This window comes from Nuphar pumila, chromosome 17, assembly GCF_984573655.1.
Source record: "Nuphar pumila chromosome 17, dmNupPumi1.hap1.1, whole genome shotgun sequence".
Taxonomy (NCBI): Eukaryota; Viridiplantae; Streptophyta; class Magnoliopsida; order Nymphaeales; family Nymphaeaceae; genus Nuphar; species Nuphar pumila.
Window position 1 is genome coordinate 71,349,315 of NC_143265.1, and position 18,884 is coordinate 71,368,198.

General features: G+C 37.6%; 1 protein-coding gene across 1 annotated transcript in view; it reads left to right on the forward strand.

Moving 5' to 3' along the window:
- The window catches only part of LOC149812172 (alternative NAD(P)H-ubiquinone oxidoreductase C1, chloroplastic/mitochondrial-like), a 53,672-nt gene that overhangs the window by 13,805 nt on the left and 20,983 nt on the right, over window positions 1-18,884 (forward strand). Inside the window, exons 2-3 of the mRNA XM_089993651.1 lie at window positions 3,951-4,144; window positions 17,638-17,733. Coding sequence (XP_089849777.1) covers window positions 3,951-4,144; window positions 17,638-17,733 — 290 coding nt within the window. The remainder of the gene's footprint in view (window positions 1-3,950; window positions 4,145-17,637; window positions 17,734-18,884) is intronic.

Below are 18,884 nucleotides of genomic sequence, written 5' to 3' on the forward strand. Positions count from 1 at the left end.
ATCCCAAATAGAAGATAATTCAGCAAAGTATTCCTGAATAGTCATCTCATTTTGTTGGAGGGTCAATGCCCTTTTTTGGAGATAGTACTTGTGTGACAAATCTCTTGAAGTATACATTTTCTCAAGATATAACCAAGCTTCAGAAGCTTTTTTGAACTTAATGATGTTGGCGTTTATCTTGGTTTCAACGAATGAAAAAATCCAAGATAAGATCTTGAAGTTTTTCATCTCCCATTCGTCATGCTTTCTTGAATACTTTTCAAGAGCCCTTTGTCTTTCTTCCCTTTCAAGGATCTTAATATCCCCCTTTTCAACGATTGTAATTTTTTGTTCGGGTTCTGGTATCGAACCTTGAACATCCCCCCAAAGCCCCTTTCCTTTAATATGGGCTTCCATATTACCGGCTCAAACATGATAATTTGAACCATTAAGTTTAAACTCAAGGGAGAAGTGGGAGTCCTTTTCGCCCATTAGAGAGGATAGAAGTTGACAAATAACACGTACCTCAAAAGATTTTCAAGTCTTTCTTGACAAAAGAGGGTTCTAAATTCTTGCCTGAAGAAGATAATCCACTTCAAACCCCAATAGCTTGAAGGCACATTTTTCGAGGCACTCAAACAAATGAAGAAATGCACGATCCTCCTTTTTCAACGAGGCTCTGATACCATGTGAAAGTATCTTCAACAAAATACTAAGACCTTAATATTCTTGATAACAAATACGTGCACACATGCACAATAAGAACACTTGGAACACTTGTGCACAAAAGCACAAATCATTCTCACAAATGCACTAAAAGAATAAAAGGCTTTATTGAATGCTTGGGCTTTGACCCAAAGCCATAAAAATACACAAGGGGAGAGCCCCTTTAAATAGAGGAAGTGGAGGCCTTGGAGGGGCTCCACTTCTAGTCGTTGGAGCCCCTCCAACGGTCATAAATGTAACCGTTGGAAGGGGCCCAACGACTAGATGGTGGGCCCCTCCAAGGTACACACTACCTTTTACAAAAAAAAAAGAATAAAATGAAATGAAAAAGAAAAATAATTACAAAACATATTAAAAAAGAATATGTTGTAAAAAGACTAAACTACCCTTACAACTAATCAATAAGAATATATATATATATATATATATATTATATATAATAAGTAGATACATATACATATATATAATATATATATGTATTACCATATATATATAAAATATATATATTAGATTACATGGTTGATTACATAATTTAACAGTATTATCTTCTCCCAAAACAACCTTGGTAAAAATAGGTTGAGGTTCCGAAGTAGAACCATCAACAAGTGTCACAATTTCTTCTTCACTAAGATTCTCTTCACCACAATGGCCCACATGTGGTTGGTTCCATCAAATTTGATGAAAACAATTGTTACAGCTTCTATGTCGGCCATGAAAGCAAAGAGAAAAGAAGAGAGAAGAGAAGAAGGATATGGTAAAGGAAGATGAAGTCGGATGATGACATGCTTGCCGAAGCAACGAACCAACGCTCCCCTGATCTCACGGTCACCAATCGATCTTCAAACACAAATTACAATCAAAGAGCACCAAGGCTTTGATGCCATGTAATGAAAAAGAGAAAAACAATATAAAAGTGTGCCTCTTATGGGCTTACAAGAACACAAGAGCATAAACACAAAGGCCACTTATGGATCAATAGGAAAATACAAGCACAAGGGCCTCTTAGAGGCCAAGAACACAAGTAAAAATACTGTCCTTTATTGGTGCAAATATGCGAGAAAGCATAAAAGAATAGGGACAAGAGGTCCCTTTATATAGAGTACAAGAGGCCTAGGGAGCTCCCAATAGAGTCATTGGAGCTCCCAACGGCTATAAATATGACCGTTGGTAGACAATAGAGCCCCTAGCTTATATAAAAAGGACAAAAATATAAAAATAAGAAAATTACAAAATTGTCCCTAGAGGACAGGGCCTATTATAATTAGGAAAAAGAGTAAAATGTCCCTAGAGGGCATTACCTATTACAATGCAGAAAAATCTAGTGTATATAAATATAAATGTTTATATACTCATATACATAATAAACAATATATATATATATATATATATATATATATATATATATATATATATATATATATATATATATATATATATATATATATACAACTTTAACAATCCATATCCACATTCTTTTCATGTTTTTGCTTTCTCTGCTGCCACTCGTTGGGTGGGTGATAGCTCCATCCAACTAATTATTGGCATTCTACGAAAATGCAACAATGGAATCTTCCCATGAATATGTTATTCTTTCCAATTAGCCTAGCCTAATAAGAGAGGGTTATGGGAGAGCAATGCAAACGTCATGTTGTTGCTAGGTGTAGTGGAGTACTACACCCTAGATGGCAAGAGTCCACTAGCCGAAAGCATCACTGGCTTATGCTATTTGTGCTATCATTGAAAAAGCTACAGAGATGGGAAAAAGAGTTTCTTTTTACTCACCCTAAATAAACATGTGTTAGATCACTGGAGTGACTCGATAAGCCGAGATGCCTTCTCGCGCGAGTTTTTGATGAGTAATCCTTTTCAATATGAATCATTCCTCCCCGGTTTTATAATCCATCATATTAGAAGAAAGTGGATCCACCAACATTCAGTGCTGATTGGTCAAATTTCTGACGAGTTGCGATAAGGTTGGTTGGGGCTTAGGCATGTTGCTCTGGAGCCCATTCCTCAATCCACTTATTCATTCTTTCATGTACCTCCCCACCAATAGATAGAGATAGATGGGAATAACCGAACTGCGTCTACAAAATGTCAGTACCATGTATACTTTCCATGGCACCAGCCTGCCATAACGCCAAAAAAGTGTCATTTTCTTGTAATGGATCCGACCGAAAGAGGACTTGCAAAATGTGCAATCATAAAATTTGTAAAAAAATGCCTCTTTGGCAAAGAAATCGCTCTCTACAGCATGTTTGTGTGTGGCTGGCGCAGATACAAGATGCCACATGTGATTATGCATGCAAACCACATACAACATGCTCTCTCTCTCTCTCTCTCTCTCTCTCTCTCTCTGTTCACCGCACTGACAAACCGCTCATTTTGTGCTTATGCATATCCTAATCTCTCTCTACCTGTTTGTGTGTGGATGGCTATGCCACATGTCACTAGCATTGTAAACCACATAGGACATGCTATCTGCCTCTCTCTCTCTCTCTCTCTCTCTCTCGCTCTCTACCATCAAAACATGCCACATGCGATACAGATCCAACCTTAAAATCTGCTAATCATGTGCACAACCTGACAAACAAGGTGTCACACACCGACATTATTCATCCTTAGTTATATTGTAAGATATGTTTTACTTTTATTTCATTTTTATTGATTTTAAATATTTTATTTACCAAGATATTTCATGGAAAACATGGTCAAATGAGGTAGCTGGACAATTAGGTTGCACTATCATAACTGAGAGATCATGGGTTATAATCCCATGGGGGTCATCCCTAGCTTGCTTATAAAAAAAGGATTTTTCATGAATTTTTTTTTTTTTTTAAATATCATGAGTTTTTCCTTGTCTAGAAAACTTCAAGAATACGTGACACTGCAACTAACCATACGTTTGAAATTTCTTATCATCATTCTCAAGGTACGAGTATTTTTTTTTTTCAATGATCTCTTTATTTTTTCAGTTAATTTTTATGGCTAAGTTATGAAGCATAAACTATTGAAGATTGATATCCAACTTGCATCAGGTGGGGTTATCAAGCTAAAGCATGTTTAATTTTTTAACAAACTTGCATATACTAATATGTTGTTGATTGATAATTTTCCCATTTTGCAACTTGAGTATATTTCTTCCATGTTGACCCATTCCTTTTTTTGGTCCCATATAAAATGTTCTTTATATACCTCCATAAAATCAAGAACTTCTGGAGGCCTTACTGCATCCATTGTTTCAGGGGGTGTAAACTACTTGACAAAAATATTTATGAAGCCTGGGAATGGACTTGGATCCAGCTTTATGATAAGTTCCAGATCTTCAAAGGGATGCTTCTGCACTATTGGATCTACAGTAGGCAAAGACTTTGGAGGAACAAGACAAACATTGGAAGGAGAAGCAAGCACAAGATCATTTACTTGGCCCAAAACACAGGTCACACACACACACACACATATGTTTGCTACAATTGTTTGTGTGTACAAACTAGTTGGGTTCTCATGATGAAAGTTGTTTTGGCTCAATTTGACATCATAGATGTGTGCAGAATGGTAGATTTGTTAGGAATCACACACACACATGTTTTCTACAATTGTTTGTGTGTACAATCTAGTTCGGTTCTCATGATGAAAGTTGTTTTGGCTCAAATTGACATCATAGATGTGTGCGACATGGTCGATTTGTTAGGAATCGAGCCTTAGACTATTTTTTCTGTTGAAAAGACATTTTTATGAGTCAAGAAAATTTGAAGCATTTATGGTTGTTGATTTTTGGATCGCCAGAAAACACACTCATCCATTGGAATCCAGCAATCTAAATGTCAATCCTCACAAAACAGACCATGTAAATCATATCTACAGGGTCAGATTTAACAGAAAAAAATTAAATAAAAAACAATAAGATTTGCTAAGTCATTTGTATGTACAAACAATTTTAGAAAATCTTTTGCCATATCTATACACACATACATATATGTATTTATTGTAAAAGCTGCAGCTTCCCTCAGTATGCGTTCCCTGTTACACAAAGGAAAAGAGAGAAAAGAAAATATAGGAGAGGAAAATAGAGGTCGTACCCAGGCTGGGGCATCCCGCTTTGTACATAAACATATTAAGATTACATGAGAAAATACAAAAATACCCTTTGGGGATATGAGCATATTACAACAATAATATGTAAAAGACAAATACCAACAATGCCCTTAGACGTGATTTTAACAGCCCCCCTCAAATTGTACATGGGTCTTGAACGACCATGGATAGTTTGCTCTTAAGAAACCAATGTCGCAAAGAAGAGAGCGACTTTGTGAAAAGATCTGCTACTTGGTCTTCACCTCAGAGAAACATCAGATGGATCTCTTTACTTTCAACTTTTTCACGAATGAAATGTTGGTCAATCTTTACATGTTTCATTTTGCCATGTTGGACAAGATTGGTAGCAATAGCGACTGCACTTCTATTATCATAGAAAAGAAGTAATTGGGATAGTTTTTTATGCAGATTGACTAGTAAATTTCGAGTCCATATAATTTCTGCAGTTCGGCTGCCATGGCACGATACTCCGCTTCAGTACTAGACAATGCAACAGTTTTCTGTCGTCGACTGACCATGAAATAAGATGTTGTCCAAGAAAGACTGCATAGCCAGTGACGGATCACTAGCCCAATTGGCATCGAAGTGGGCTAGAACGACAAGTACAAAACCATCTTGAGGTCGAGAAAATGGTCATTTATAAACCAGTCCATCACTTATTGTGCCTTTTACATAACACAAAATTCTTTTAGCCGCTTTCACGTGACTGAGACGGGGTGACTGCATAAATTTGGAGACTTGATTAGTAGCATATACCAAGTCTGGCCTTGTGAAAGTAAGATACTGAAGAGCACCAATGAGGCTTCTGAATTGCTTTGGATAAGGGAGCAAAGGATCCTGTGAATCATCATCAACTAATTTCACACCATGGTTGCCAGTCGAGGAAGCGGGAGCGGGAAGCGATACGGAAAGTGAGTCACTTTCAAAATTTTAGGAAGCGGGAAGCATGGGACGACTTAAAAGCGAATCAAGAATCGTCTCGAAAGCGAACCGAAAGCGACCTAGGAAGCGAGGGGAAGTGAAAAAAGAGAAAAAAAAATAAAAATAAAAATAAAAATACAAAAAAATAAAATAAAAAAAGAGAGGAAGCGGAAGCGCACTTCCCATAAAAGGGAAACACAACAACAACAACAACTACGCCTTCATCCCAAAACAATTGGAGTCGGCGATATGAACCAAAAAAGAAAATCATTCTGGGTCTTCCACATGAATCCTTCTCCTCCAATCATTTCTATCCAATGCCATGTCCTCAGTGAGGTTCAAAGCATTCATATCCTTTCCTATCATCTCCATCCATGTCTTCCTAGGCCTACCCCGACCTCTTTTAACTAATATATTTTCCCATTTCTCCATCCTTCTAACTGGAGCATCATTAGGCCTTCGCCGAATATGTCCAAACCACCGTAAATGATTCTCTCTCATCTTATTTTCAATGGGTGCAACGCCTACCTTCTTACGTATCTCCTCGTTTCGAATCTTATCTTTTATTGTATTTTCACACATCCATCTAAGCATACGCATCTCAGCTACACTCATTTTTTGAATATGATGTCTCTTGGCAGCCCAACATTCCGTACCATATAGTAAAGCAGGCCTAATAGTCATCCTATAAAACTTTCCCTTCAACCGCAATGACATTCTACGATCGCACAACACTCCAGTTGCACTTTTCCATTTCATCCACCCCAACCTTTATCCTATGATTTACATCTCCATCAATTTCTTCATACTTTTGAATGATATATCCCAAATATTTGAAACAATCATCCACCGGTATTTCTTGCTTACCAAGCTTCACTACACTCTCATCACTACTTCGTTGCTTACTAAACTGACATTCCATATATTCTGTCTTACTCTTACTCAACTTAAAACCTCTTGCTTCCCAAAAAAATTTGACGCTTCCCAGCGCGTTTCGGAAGCGCGACGTTTCGCGCTTTCGAAATGCGCTTCCCCACTAGGCTTGGTGCTTTCGGTAACTCTGTTTCACACTGACAACAATAAGAGTGGGAACTGGCTTGCAATCGGTCATCCCAAAATGAGAAAGAATATCCATAGCATATTTTCACTAAGATAAAATGAGAGAGTTGTTGGTCTAATCACTGCCTGTAATAACAAGATCATCTACATATACAAGGATGATAGTGATGTGAAACTGATCAGAATAAACAAATAAGGAGTAGTCACATTGACTTCGAACAAAGCCTAAAGATCGAACAACACTAAAAGTCTCAAACCACACACGAGATGCCTACTTCATACCATATATAGCCTTTCTTAAGCGAAGAACCATGGTTTTGGTATCGACCTTAGGGGTATCCAGGAGGGTGCTCCATGTACACTTCTTCATGTAATGTGTCATAAAAAAATACATTCTTCATGTCCATCTGACTAAGAGTCCAGCCATGCGTAGTGGCAAGAGACAACATACGAATAGTGCTCATTCGAACGACAGGACTAAATGTCTCATCAAAGTCAAGGCCATATTCTTGTGTATACCCTTTTGCTACTAATCTGGCTTTATATAGCTAAATGTTGCCATCAACCTTGTATTTAATTTCGTAGACCCACTGGCACCTAACGACGTTCTTATTGTTGGCCTGGGTACTACTTCCCAAGTATCACTCATTAAGGGCTGAAATCTCCTCATTCATGGCTTCAATCGACTTAGGATGATAGCGTGCTTCGTGATAAAATTTGGGCTCATGACTAGAGTCAATGGATGCGGAAAAGGTATGGAATTCAGCAGAAAAAGAATCATAACTCACCCAATGCTACAATGGGTATCAAATCCATGCTAGGCTGATTTGATTTGATTGCATCTATAGGTTCAGCTACATTAGAAGAGGGAGATTTTGACAATGTAGCTGAAGGAGCAGCAGGAGGAATCTGTCCAGCATGAGAAAACTGAACAACATCTTCCTCTGTGGCACTATGGAGACGCCTGTGGTATGTTTTTGGATAGAAAGTGAAAGATGCATGTGGCTGGGACTGATTGACGTCTTTAGTAATAGTTGGTGCAACATTATGAATTTATGATCAACACATGTAGAAGATGGTTAGCATCACTTTGTTGTCCATTGGTTGCTGATTTTTCCGGACTCGGTGAAACACATGATGCACAGAAAAATGAGGGTTGATCATGTGGGTGGATTGGGCTGGGATGGCTGCTGTCATTTCTGGTAACATCAAATTCATTTTCATGAAAAGTAATATGCCTTGAAACAATCAGTTTACCGGTGATAGGGTTGAAGCATCGATACTCTTTATATGCATCATCATATCCAACAAATCTGCATACCTGCACCTGGGTGAAAAATTATCACGTAAGAAATTATGCACATATACAAAACATCTACTCCCAAAGATACGTAGAAGAGAGTAATCAGGCTGCTGTCCGTGGAGCATAAGGTAAGGGGAAAACGCTCCAATGGGAGTAAGAGGCATGCGGTTAATAAAAAAGACAGCTGTGTGGAAGGCCTCAGTCCATAGGTTTGGCTGCATCTTAGATTCTTCTATAAGGGTGAATGCTGTTTCGGAAATGTGCTGGTGCTTTCGCTCAGCCACCCCATTCTGCTGATACGTCTGTGGACAAAATAACTCACGTTTGATTCCATGATCATCTAGGTAATTGGAAAAGGCCACAAACACATATTCACTACCACCATCACTACGAAAACACAATATTTTACGGGAAAACTGATTTTCGACAAGAGTTTTGAACCTTTGAAAAATGGATAATACTTGGTTTTTGGTTTTCAAAAAATAGATCAAGTATAATGAGAAAAATCATTGACTTATATTACATAGAAACAAGATTTAGACAAGGACATCATGGGTGCAGGACCCCTAACATCAAAATGTATCAACTCAAGAGGAAATGAACCTTTTTTATTAGAAACACTAAAAGGGAGTTCATGGCTCTTACAAACTTAACACTGAACACATGACATGGAACGAACTATAGACTTATTCTTTAAAGGAATAAGCTCTTTATTACATAAAATTTCAAGAAAAGAGGAATTATAGTGACCCAATCGCTTGAGCCACAGTAAGACATCATTATTGACGGTAACTTCATCCGACATGAGAATTTGAGGATGACCAATTGGAGCTTCATCAAGGATGAACAACCCTCTACATCTCTTTCCTTCAACGAGGTTACGCTTCGTGTGAAGGTCCTTAACAGAGATGGAAGAAGAAGAGAAAGAAATGCAGGAGTTAGTTTGATCAGAAAGTTAGGAGATAGAAACAAGGTTTCGTTTAATATTAGGAACAAGAAAAGTATGTGAAAGATAAAAGGGACCATGAGGAGTATTAATGGTGGCGGTTCCAATGTGAGTGATGGAATGTGCTCTTCTATCACTAGTGACTATTCTCCAATTACTGTGATAAGGAACAAGATGTGTGAGTTTACTTGCATCACCTATGACATGATGGGCAGCACCTGAATCTAAAAACCAAGCACCCGACTGTGGAGTCTGAGAAGTAGAAGAGGTTGTCCAAGTGGGCTGATCTGGAGGGACAGACCATGGTGATCTCATAGGTGTTTTGGGCTGCTGATAAGCTCTTGCTGACCAAGGGAAACTGTGAGGATTTCCAGTGCCATGCATGCCAAGTTAAGAAAATGTGGCACTCAAGGAATCCATATACTGATTATGTCCTGAAATAAAAGAGGATGCAGCCCTTAAGGGATCATTGAAGGATGTTGGTTATGGACCTCATCCCCCTCTCATACCACTGGCTTGTGGTGCAAACTGACAAAAGTGGGCTAGATAAGTAACTATGGGAGGGCGATATGTTGGGACATATCTCCAATAGCAGTTTGTGCGTTAATGTCCCCGCTTACCATACATCTGACATATTATGTTCTGTCGATTGTCATTCATGTTGGAAGTATGGGGATTAGGAAGGATCCTTGAATTTCGGCTATCATATTGATTTCAACCTCTTCCTCGTCCACAATTTGAGGTCACAATAATCATTACCTCATGATTAGTATGAGAGTCCTTCTTTGTTGTGATACCAAAATTTGATTCAAACTCAAGTAACATGGACCTAAGCTTGTCAAAATTACCTCTTTTCTCGAGACCCATGTACATCGCTTTCAACATGTTATATTCATCACTCAATCCACGAAGTGTTTGGCTGTATACATCTTCATTTGTCACAAAACTCCCTATAGCTGCCAACTGATCTATGATATATTTCACTCAAAGTGGAAAATTTGTTACACTATTGTTTCCTCTCCTCAATGATTCAAATTCGGACTTGAGATGATATACCTTGGGATTGAAAATCTGCTCATACCATCTATAAAGAACTTCCCAAAGTTCCCTCGTTGTAACACCTGTTGGAGTATGTTAAAAAAACCTGTTTGAAAAGAGTTGCCACGATAAAAGCTACAACCATCTTATCATTTTTTAACCAGGCAATATAAGCTGGGTTCTTGATATAGATAACCTGTTCGGAATCACCTTGTTTTGCTATCTTCTTTTCTTTTTCCTTTGATTTTTCCTTGATAATGGGCATGAATTCCAAGGGTGCAGTTATGGATCTATTGAGGTGTCCCATCAGGTCATGACTGTAGATGAAAGGAATAATCTACTTTTTCCAGGTTATGAAATTAGATTCATCCAACTTTTCAAAAACATGTTGGTTTAGGAATGAAGAAGTGAGAATGAGATGAAGACATTGAAAATAGGAAGGATAATGACCCAAATTCAGAATACGAATATAAAGAACTTCAAAATCTGAACTGATAACATAGGTTTTTTTTAACCTGTGGATTCAGAAATATGCGTGTAGTCTGATGACTACCTGATCTGGACCAAAATCAAGATTTGGTCTTGTTGGGTCAAAATTTGATGGTGAAAACGTGAAAGGTAAAGAATGATTGATCAGATCTGAAAAAAAACTTGGAGATTGAACACAATGAAAGATATTGAATTTAAAGAAAGCAGGGGATCAAGATCTGATCTGATCTGATCTGATCTAATCAGATCTGACGTAACGAGACTGGATTTAAGAAACAAGATTGGATTTAAGAAAAAATAAATAAGATCTAGATCTGATTTGATGTGATCAGATCGGATGTAGTGGGATTTTCAAAATCTAAATCTGATCTGACGTGACCAGATTTGATCTTACAAAAGACTAGAATCAATGGAAGAAAATGAGACAAAGAAGGATCAGAACTGATTTGACGTGAAAAGAAAACAAGAACAAGGAAAGAAAGAAAAGGGACCTGGTTTGACGTGACCAATTTTGGATTTTAGAGAGGAATAAAAAAAAACGATGGGATATGGTCTGACATGACCAGATTCAGATTAGAATGAAAAGAGAAGAGGAATAAATGTAAAAAAAACATGTCGTTGATTGCTTCGACCTGCTCTGATACCATGTAAAAGTTGCAACTTCCCTCGGTGTGTGTATGAGATATCGTGAGCGGTCTTTACCACAGTTCAAGCTTCACAGAAAATAGAGAAGAGAGAGAGAGAGGTGCACAATGGCTGGGGCAGCAAAAACTAATTCCACCTCCAAGCCCTAATCTTTTATATTAAAACACTTTTACAATGGGGACTAAATTATCATATCACAACAATCATATTACAAAAAATGCCATTAATGAAAAAGACGTCAACAACATAGTAATGACGTCAACAACATAGATAAAAGGATTGACGTGCCTATGGATCTGGATCCAGATCCATACACATGCTCTATTTTAACACCCTCCCTCAAGTTGTACATGGTTTTGGAGCATGTACAACTTGCTCTTCAATAGCCAAAATTGACGTTCTGTTAACCCTTTGGTAAACAAGTATGCTACTTGATCTTCTCTTCGAACATGATATAGTTCTATCTCTTTCATCTCGACTTTCTGCCGTATGAAATGTTGATCAATCTCAATATGCTTCATAGGGTTAAATGCAATATTGATTGCGCTTTGATTGTCGCATAGAAGAAATGATCAAATAATTGTTTCCCCAAGATCACTCAATAAGTGTCTAATCCATGTAACTTATACCGTGCCTGCAGCCATCATGTATTCTGCCTCTTTACTCGATTGTGCCATTGCCTTTTGTTTTCTACTGCTCCAAGACACCAAATTGTGTCTAATATATACATAATATCCAGAGATAGATCGTCTCTCATCTGCATCCCCTGCCCAATCTGCGTCTGTATAAGTGATGAGTTCATGTACTTTATGTAGGTTATCGTTCTTGTGATAAATAAGTCTGTCTCCTATAGTTCTTTTTAAATAGCGTAGAATACGCTTCACAGCTTCCATATGACCTTCCTTTGGAGCATGCATAAACTGGGATACCTAATTGACAGCATAAACTATATCAGGTTTGGTAAAAGTCAAATATTGCAGCATCCCTTCAAGACTTCTATATGTTGTAGGGTTGATGAAAATGTGACCATCTTCATAACTCAGCCTTTGATGTAATACACTAAGAGTGTTGACTGGTTTGCAATTCGTTATCTCGGTTCTTTCCAGAAGATCAAGAGTGTACTGTTGCATGAGTGTTAATGTGTCTTTTTGTCTGTCAACCCCCACACCAAGGAAGTACCTCAACTCCCCTAAATCTTTCATCTTGAAAGTTTTCATCAAAAACTGTTTCACTTCTTGCACATGATTATCTGAACTCCCAGTGATCACAATATCATCAACATATATAAGGAATGTAACGATGTCTGTCTTCTGGTAAATAAAGTGCGAGTGGTCCAGAGAACATCTTCTAAAACCATAGCCTTGAATTTGCATGGAGAAACTTTCAAACCAAGAGCGAGACACCTGTTTCAATCCATATAGAGATTTCCTTAGCTTGCACACCCAGGCGGTAGGATCCTTCTCGACATACCCAGGAGGTTGCTCCATATATACTTCCTCCTTTAAAACCCCATGCAAGAATGCATTTTTAACATCCATCTGGCTAAGCTTCCATCTTCGGTCGACTGCTAAGGATATGATGACACGAATTGTGCCCATTTTGACTACCGACTAAATGTTTCATCGTAATCTTCACCATATTGTTGCGTGAATTCCCGAGCAACAAGCCGTGCCTTATATCTGCCAATACTTTCTTCGGGCTTAATTTTGTTTTATAAACCCATTTTGAGCCAACTACATTCTTTCCTTCTGGTCGAGGTACTGTTTTCCAAGTCTGGCACTCATAAAGCGCTTTCATTTCTTCATTCATAGCCTCAATCCAATGACGAGATTGAAGAGCTTGATTGGAACAAGTGGGTTCATTCTTCTTTGTGAGCTGAGACATAAACAATTGAAAATCAAGAGAAAAGGTCTCATAACTTACCCATCGCTGAATAGGATGCCTGATGCGTGACGACCTTCGAACCAGATCACTAGAGACGATTTTCACATCCCTCGGCCCTGTATTTCTGTCCCTTCTAGTGTAGATCTGTCCAGAGAAGCGTTCAACTGGAGGTGGCTCAACTGAAGGTGGCTCGACATGCATCTGTGAGTCACCCAACTCCCTACTCAAATCGAAGGAAGGACAAGTCGCCTAACATGTCTCTCCTATATTGGCAAAAAGATCTGCGCTCATCCATGGATCATATACCTCTACTTTTCGGGATGACAACTGTTCGGAGTCATTGATCTGAAAAATCTGCTCATCAAAAACAACATTCCTGGAGGTCCTAATACGTTTTATAGTAGAGTCATAGCATCAATAGCCTTTGTATTCAGCCGCATACCCAACAAATCTGCACTTAGCGGCCTTAACCTGAAACTTATTTCGCAAAGATGAATCAATATGCACATAACATACACAACAAAAAACACGCAGCTTATCATAAGAAGGATGTTGCCCAAACAAAGTATAATAAGGGAATTTCTGATCCAGAAGTGCCATAGGAAGACGATTTATGACATGAACAGATGTGTGAAAAACTTCTGTTTAGAGACTAATGGGCACATTGCTGTCATGTAGCATGCTCATCGCACTTTCGAAAATATGCCTGTGTTTCCTCTCCGCAACCCCATTTTGTTGAGGGGTATGGGGGCAAGAAACCTGTCGACTTATTCCTTTATCCTGAAGAAAGGCAATAAACTCGTTCGATGAATACTCTCCTCCACCATCACATTGTAAATGCACAATATCACATGAAAACTTTGTTTTGACCATCGAATGGAATTCCCGAAATATTTGGAAAACTTCATGCTTATGCTTCAAGAAATATATTCAAGTATAGCGGGAATAAGAATCAATAAATATAACATAGTAACGACTGCTAGAGAGAGAAGGAATAGGGGCGGGTCCCCAAACATCGGAACGAACAATCTCAAATGGCTTTGAAGCTCTTTTATTAATAATATGAAAAGGAAGAACATGACTTTTGCAGAGTTCACAAGATGAAAATTTTTTATTCTCTAAAAAGGAACATAAACTAGACTCTAAAAGAATACCATTAGATACAAGATTTTCAATGAAACCCCGACTATAATGTCCCAAACAACTGTGTCAGATATCTGGCTTATTACAATGAGATGAATCAAAAACTTTTAATGGACTGAAAGACAAAGACTCTGAAGACGAAGACACTGAAGAATGCTTGGACGGCTCCAACTAAAGAACTGGAACTGAGGGAATCTCCTTGAAGACATACATGTTTCCTCGTCGCTCCCCCTCAGCGAACGCCTCCTTCGTTCGTAAATCCTGAACATAAACAGAGGAGGAAGTAAATTCTACTGAAGAATTCATATCGTCAACAAGTTTAGCCACAGAGACAATGTTCTTTTTAATATTAGGAGCAAGAAGGACATTAGACAAGTGAAGTGATGACTTTAACATAGGAATATGTGCACTGCCGATATGACTAATGGAGTGATAAGTTCCATCTCCCGTAACTATACTACATTTTTCAAGATAAAGCAATAAGTGAGATAACTTACCCGCATTACCCGTAACATGTGTGACAACACCAGAATCAACATACCATTCCCCTTGTTCATTTTGCTTGATCGTCATCTGTGACAATGCTGATATCAAAAGTTGTTGCACATCTGCAGATGGCGCTTTCGTGTCCACAGTAGTAGCTGACTTATTCTCAATTTTGTTTATTTTTCCTTTGTTCTGCAGGTTAAACCAACAATCAACTTTCACATGTCCTCTTTTGTTACATAAAAAAAAGTGGGCACTCTCCTCTGATTCTCTGCATTAAAAGCACCCGAAATATTAGGTGTAGGCAAGATACTGCGTCATCTCTGCCTAAAACGTCATCGACCTCCTTGATTCCCTCCATTCCCTCGTCCAAAACCCACAGAAGTGTCCACAGACAAAACTGAATGAGAATGAGCTGATTCATTTCCTTCCTCCCTTTGTTTCATAATCATCTCATGTTGGAGAAGTTTCGCCTGAAGATCGTCAAAGTTGGGCAAGTGGGGAAGACATGACAAAGTTGTGGTAAGCATGTCAAAATCAGGGCCCAATCCATTAAGAAGTTGTACTTTATCTTTATCTGAAATAGCACTTCCAATAATAGCCAATTGGTCAGTAATACTCTTCATGCGGCCTATGTATTCCATAACTGTCATTGAGCCTTTCTTCAAACTTTGAAACTCATTTTTCAAGTACATAACTCGAGCTTCTGATATCTGAGAGTATGTCAGAGAGAGCTTACTCCATAGATCTGCCGCAGTGCAATCGTCTGAAAGAGTAGCCAACACTTCTTGAGAGGGTGTTAACGTAATATAAGCAACCAAAGACTGGTCCCACTTTCTCCAAGTTGTACACTCTAGATTTTTAACAGATTTGGTAATTGTGTCACCCTTCTCATCCTTGGTTTCCTGCAAAATAAGCTGTGGTGGTACGGGAACAGAACCATCCAGATGTTCATCGAGATCCTGACTCCGTATAAACGGAAGTATTTGTCTCTTCCATGTCAAGAAATTAGAATGAGTAAGTTTTTCTGTAATGAGCTGATTTAAGAAATTCGCAGAGGGACTGGAAGACGAGAAGGAATCCATAACAATGAAACAACGAATAAGCAAACAAGGCCCGAGGAAAGAAACAAACTGATTTGAGATCACTTAATCAATTAGCAGAGCTTCAATAAAACATGTACTTGCGCAACCAATACCTTGTAAAAAGAAACCTTTTTTTTCTTTTTTCTTTTTTTGAGTTTCAGAATTGAGAACGTAAACTGTTACAGTCTGCCTATAGACGTTGCGCAGAGAAGCACAAAACTGATCTTACTGCTGATTGAAAAAGAGAAAAGGAAGACGTCAAATTCGGAAATGTGAAAATCTGATATAATAGTGAATGCTAGACTATGACAGCAATACAAAAAATCTGATATGAACATCCAGCAATACATAAAAAAACTTCAGTAATATGGGGAATAAAAGAAACGGTTCAAACGAGAGATGTATATTAAATGAGTCACAACTTAGATTAGGATGCAGATTACGGCCAAAACTTATTGACTTAGGAAAAAATCAGATAGCACGAAGCTAACAAAGTCAGAATAAAAGAACGTTAGAAACGCACGACAGAAGGAAAAAGAATCAAAGAGGATTCAACAATAAATTTTTTTGTTTGATAGAGATTTAAGGAAAAGAATACCAGAAATTTTACCGACAGCTATGTCACACGGACTCGGCTAGGGGGTCGATGCACCCGCGTTGATACGCCCCGACACGGGTGCGGCTTCGAACACGGGGCAGACACGATCAACGAAGAGTCGGACTCGGTCAACACACTAGGGCCGAGTCCGTCCACGTTTTAGACTCGGTCAACATTGACCGAGTCTATATTCGTCTATTTTTAGGGTAAAAAACTAAAAAAATGATATATATATATATATATATATATATATATATATATATATATATATATAGCCGAGTCCCCGTGTCCAAAATTTTTGAAATTGCGCCGCACCCGCACCCATGTGATATAGACCGATAGAGATTTAAAGGATAGAATGATAGAAAACAAAGATTTTAATGTGGACCTCCTTCTTCAGATATCGTTGAGCATTCTTCTGGTAGAGTTCTGCAACCAAGCTTTGATACCATATGAGATATCGTGAGAGGTCTTTACCGCAGTTCAAGCTGCACAAAAAATAGAGAAGAGAGAGAGAGAGATGCACAATGGCTGTGGCGGCAAAAACTAATTCCACCTCCAAGCCCTAATCTTTTATATTAAAACACTTTTACAATGGGGACTAAATTATCATATCACAACAACCATAAAATGCCATTAATGAAAAAGACGTCAACAACATAGTAAAGACGTCAACAACATAGATAAAAGGATTAACGCGCATATGGATTTGGATCCAGATCCACACACATGCTCTATTTTAACAATGTGTTCCCTGTTACACAAAGGAAAAGAGAAAAAAGAAAAGATAGGAGAGGAAAATAAAGGTCGTACCCAGGCTGGGGCATCCCTCTTTGTATATAAACATATTAAGATTACATGAGAAAATACAAAAATACCCTTTGAGGATATGAGCATATTACAACAATAATATGTAAAAGACAAATACCAACAATGCCCTCAAACATGATTTCTAACATTTATGTATGTAGTATGTACTGTGTAGGTACATATGTATGTATGGATGTATGTCTTCTTTTTAAAGCAATTCATTATGTAGATGTTATACTTGTAATTATCTCCATGTAGTAGAAATATGATATAGAGTTCCATGGGCAACTGATACAAATATAGGTATCTAGCCAAGGATCAAAACAATGATTGCATTTGGAATTTATATGTACTTGGAATAATGAAAAGGTTTTTTTAGTGATCAGATATCTTCTATTTGTATCCTCATAATTGCAATGTTGTACTACAGAACCCACGAATATGCATACTAGGTGGGGGATTTGGAGGGCTATACACTGCTTTGAGACTGGAATCTTTGGAATGGCCCCCTGACAAGAAACCCCAGGTATTAACTTCATTAGTTTTGTCCAGATCTCTAGATCTGCTGGGCAGTATAAAATAGGTTTCCAGCAATAGTAGCTGTTATTTATGCTTCTTACTTGCTGATGACATTGTTTACATGCTATCAGGTCTTCTTCTCGTGCATCCTTTTTGTTTACATCCTATTCATGCTTATTTTCTCATTGCTTCTGGGTGTTCTTTGTTTTTATTACGGTGAAACAGGTATAATATGGCAATACTAGTGTTCTCTTGCATTTTGGGGTCTGCATGTAAGTCTTAGTCACTTAGAATTTATTTATTGGGAAACTTGCAGTTTCTAGATATAGTAGATTTTGTGGACTTGCAGAAAAATCACAATTTATATAAATAAGATATAAATATGATTCTACGAGTAATTTTCCATTCTTTTGCTTTATTCAGAAGGAATTCGTATGAATTAAGCACTCATTAATATGGAATGTGTCAATTCTGCTAAACTAAAGCTCACAAGCATGACATCTGAGCTCAAATATTGATAATCTTTGAGAGAATTGTAAATTTTAGTAGGCTTGATAACCAGACAGAATGTCTCAGGATAATCTGCATCCTCTTGTTGATTATGGCTTTTAGCCATAATGTGAGACTTGTCTCGCTCTAAGGTGTTATCAGCTTTCCACTTCACCTTGAAAACCCGGTTGCTGCAGTTGATTATGCCTATTTAGAGATAAAGGAATTAATGAGCTTGTGACATTTCGAAGTAATTCATTGAATCCTTCTGAGATGGCTAGTCATCAACATGGTTCTTTATTTGAAGCATAGTCACGATATCACCAATAGTTTGAAAGTATCACAACAATTTCACATTTTAAGGTATTTTGATAATATGGGTAATATATTGCGATATTTTCAAAATATCACTGGAATCTAAGGTATCACAATTTTATCACAATATTTTTGAAAAAAAATCCTTTTAAATATTTTAAGCCTATTTTTCTATTTTTGTTTCTTTTTTTGTTTTAAGACCTATTAAAATTTGTTTTTTTACATTTTTGCAAGAAAAATATTGCAAAACTTATTATTTTCTTATGTTTATTATTATTTTTTATATTTTTCAGTTTTTAAAACCTCTTAAGATTTTCCTGAGAAAACCCACTTTTTGAGAAAAAACTCCAAGAA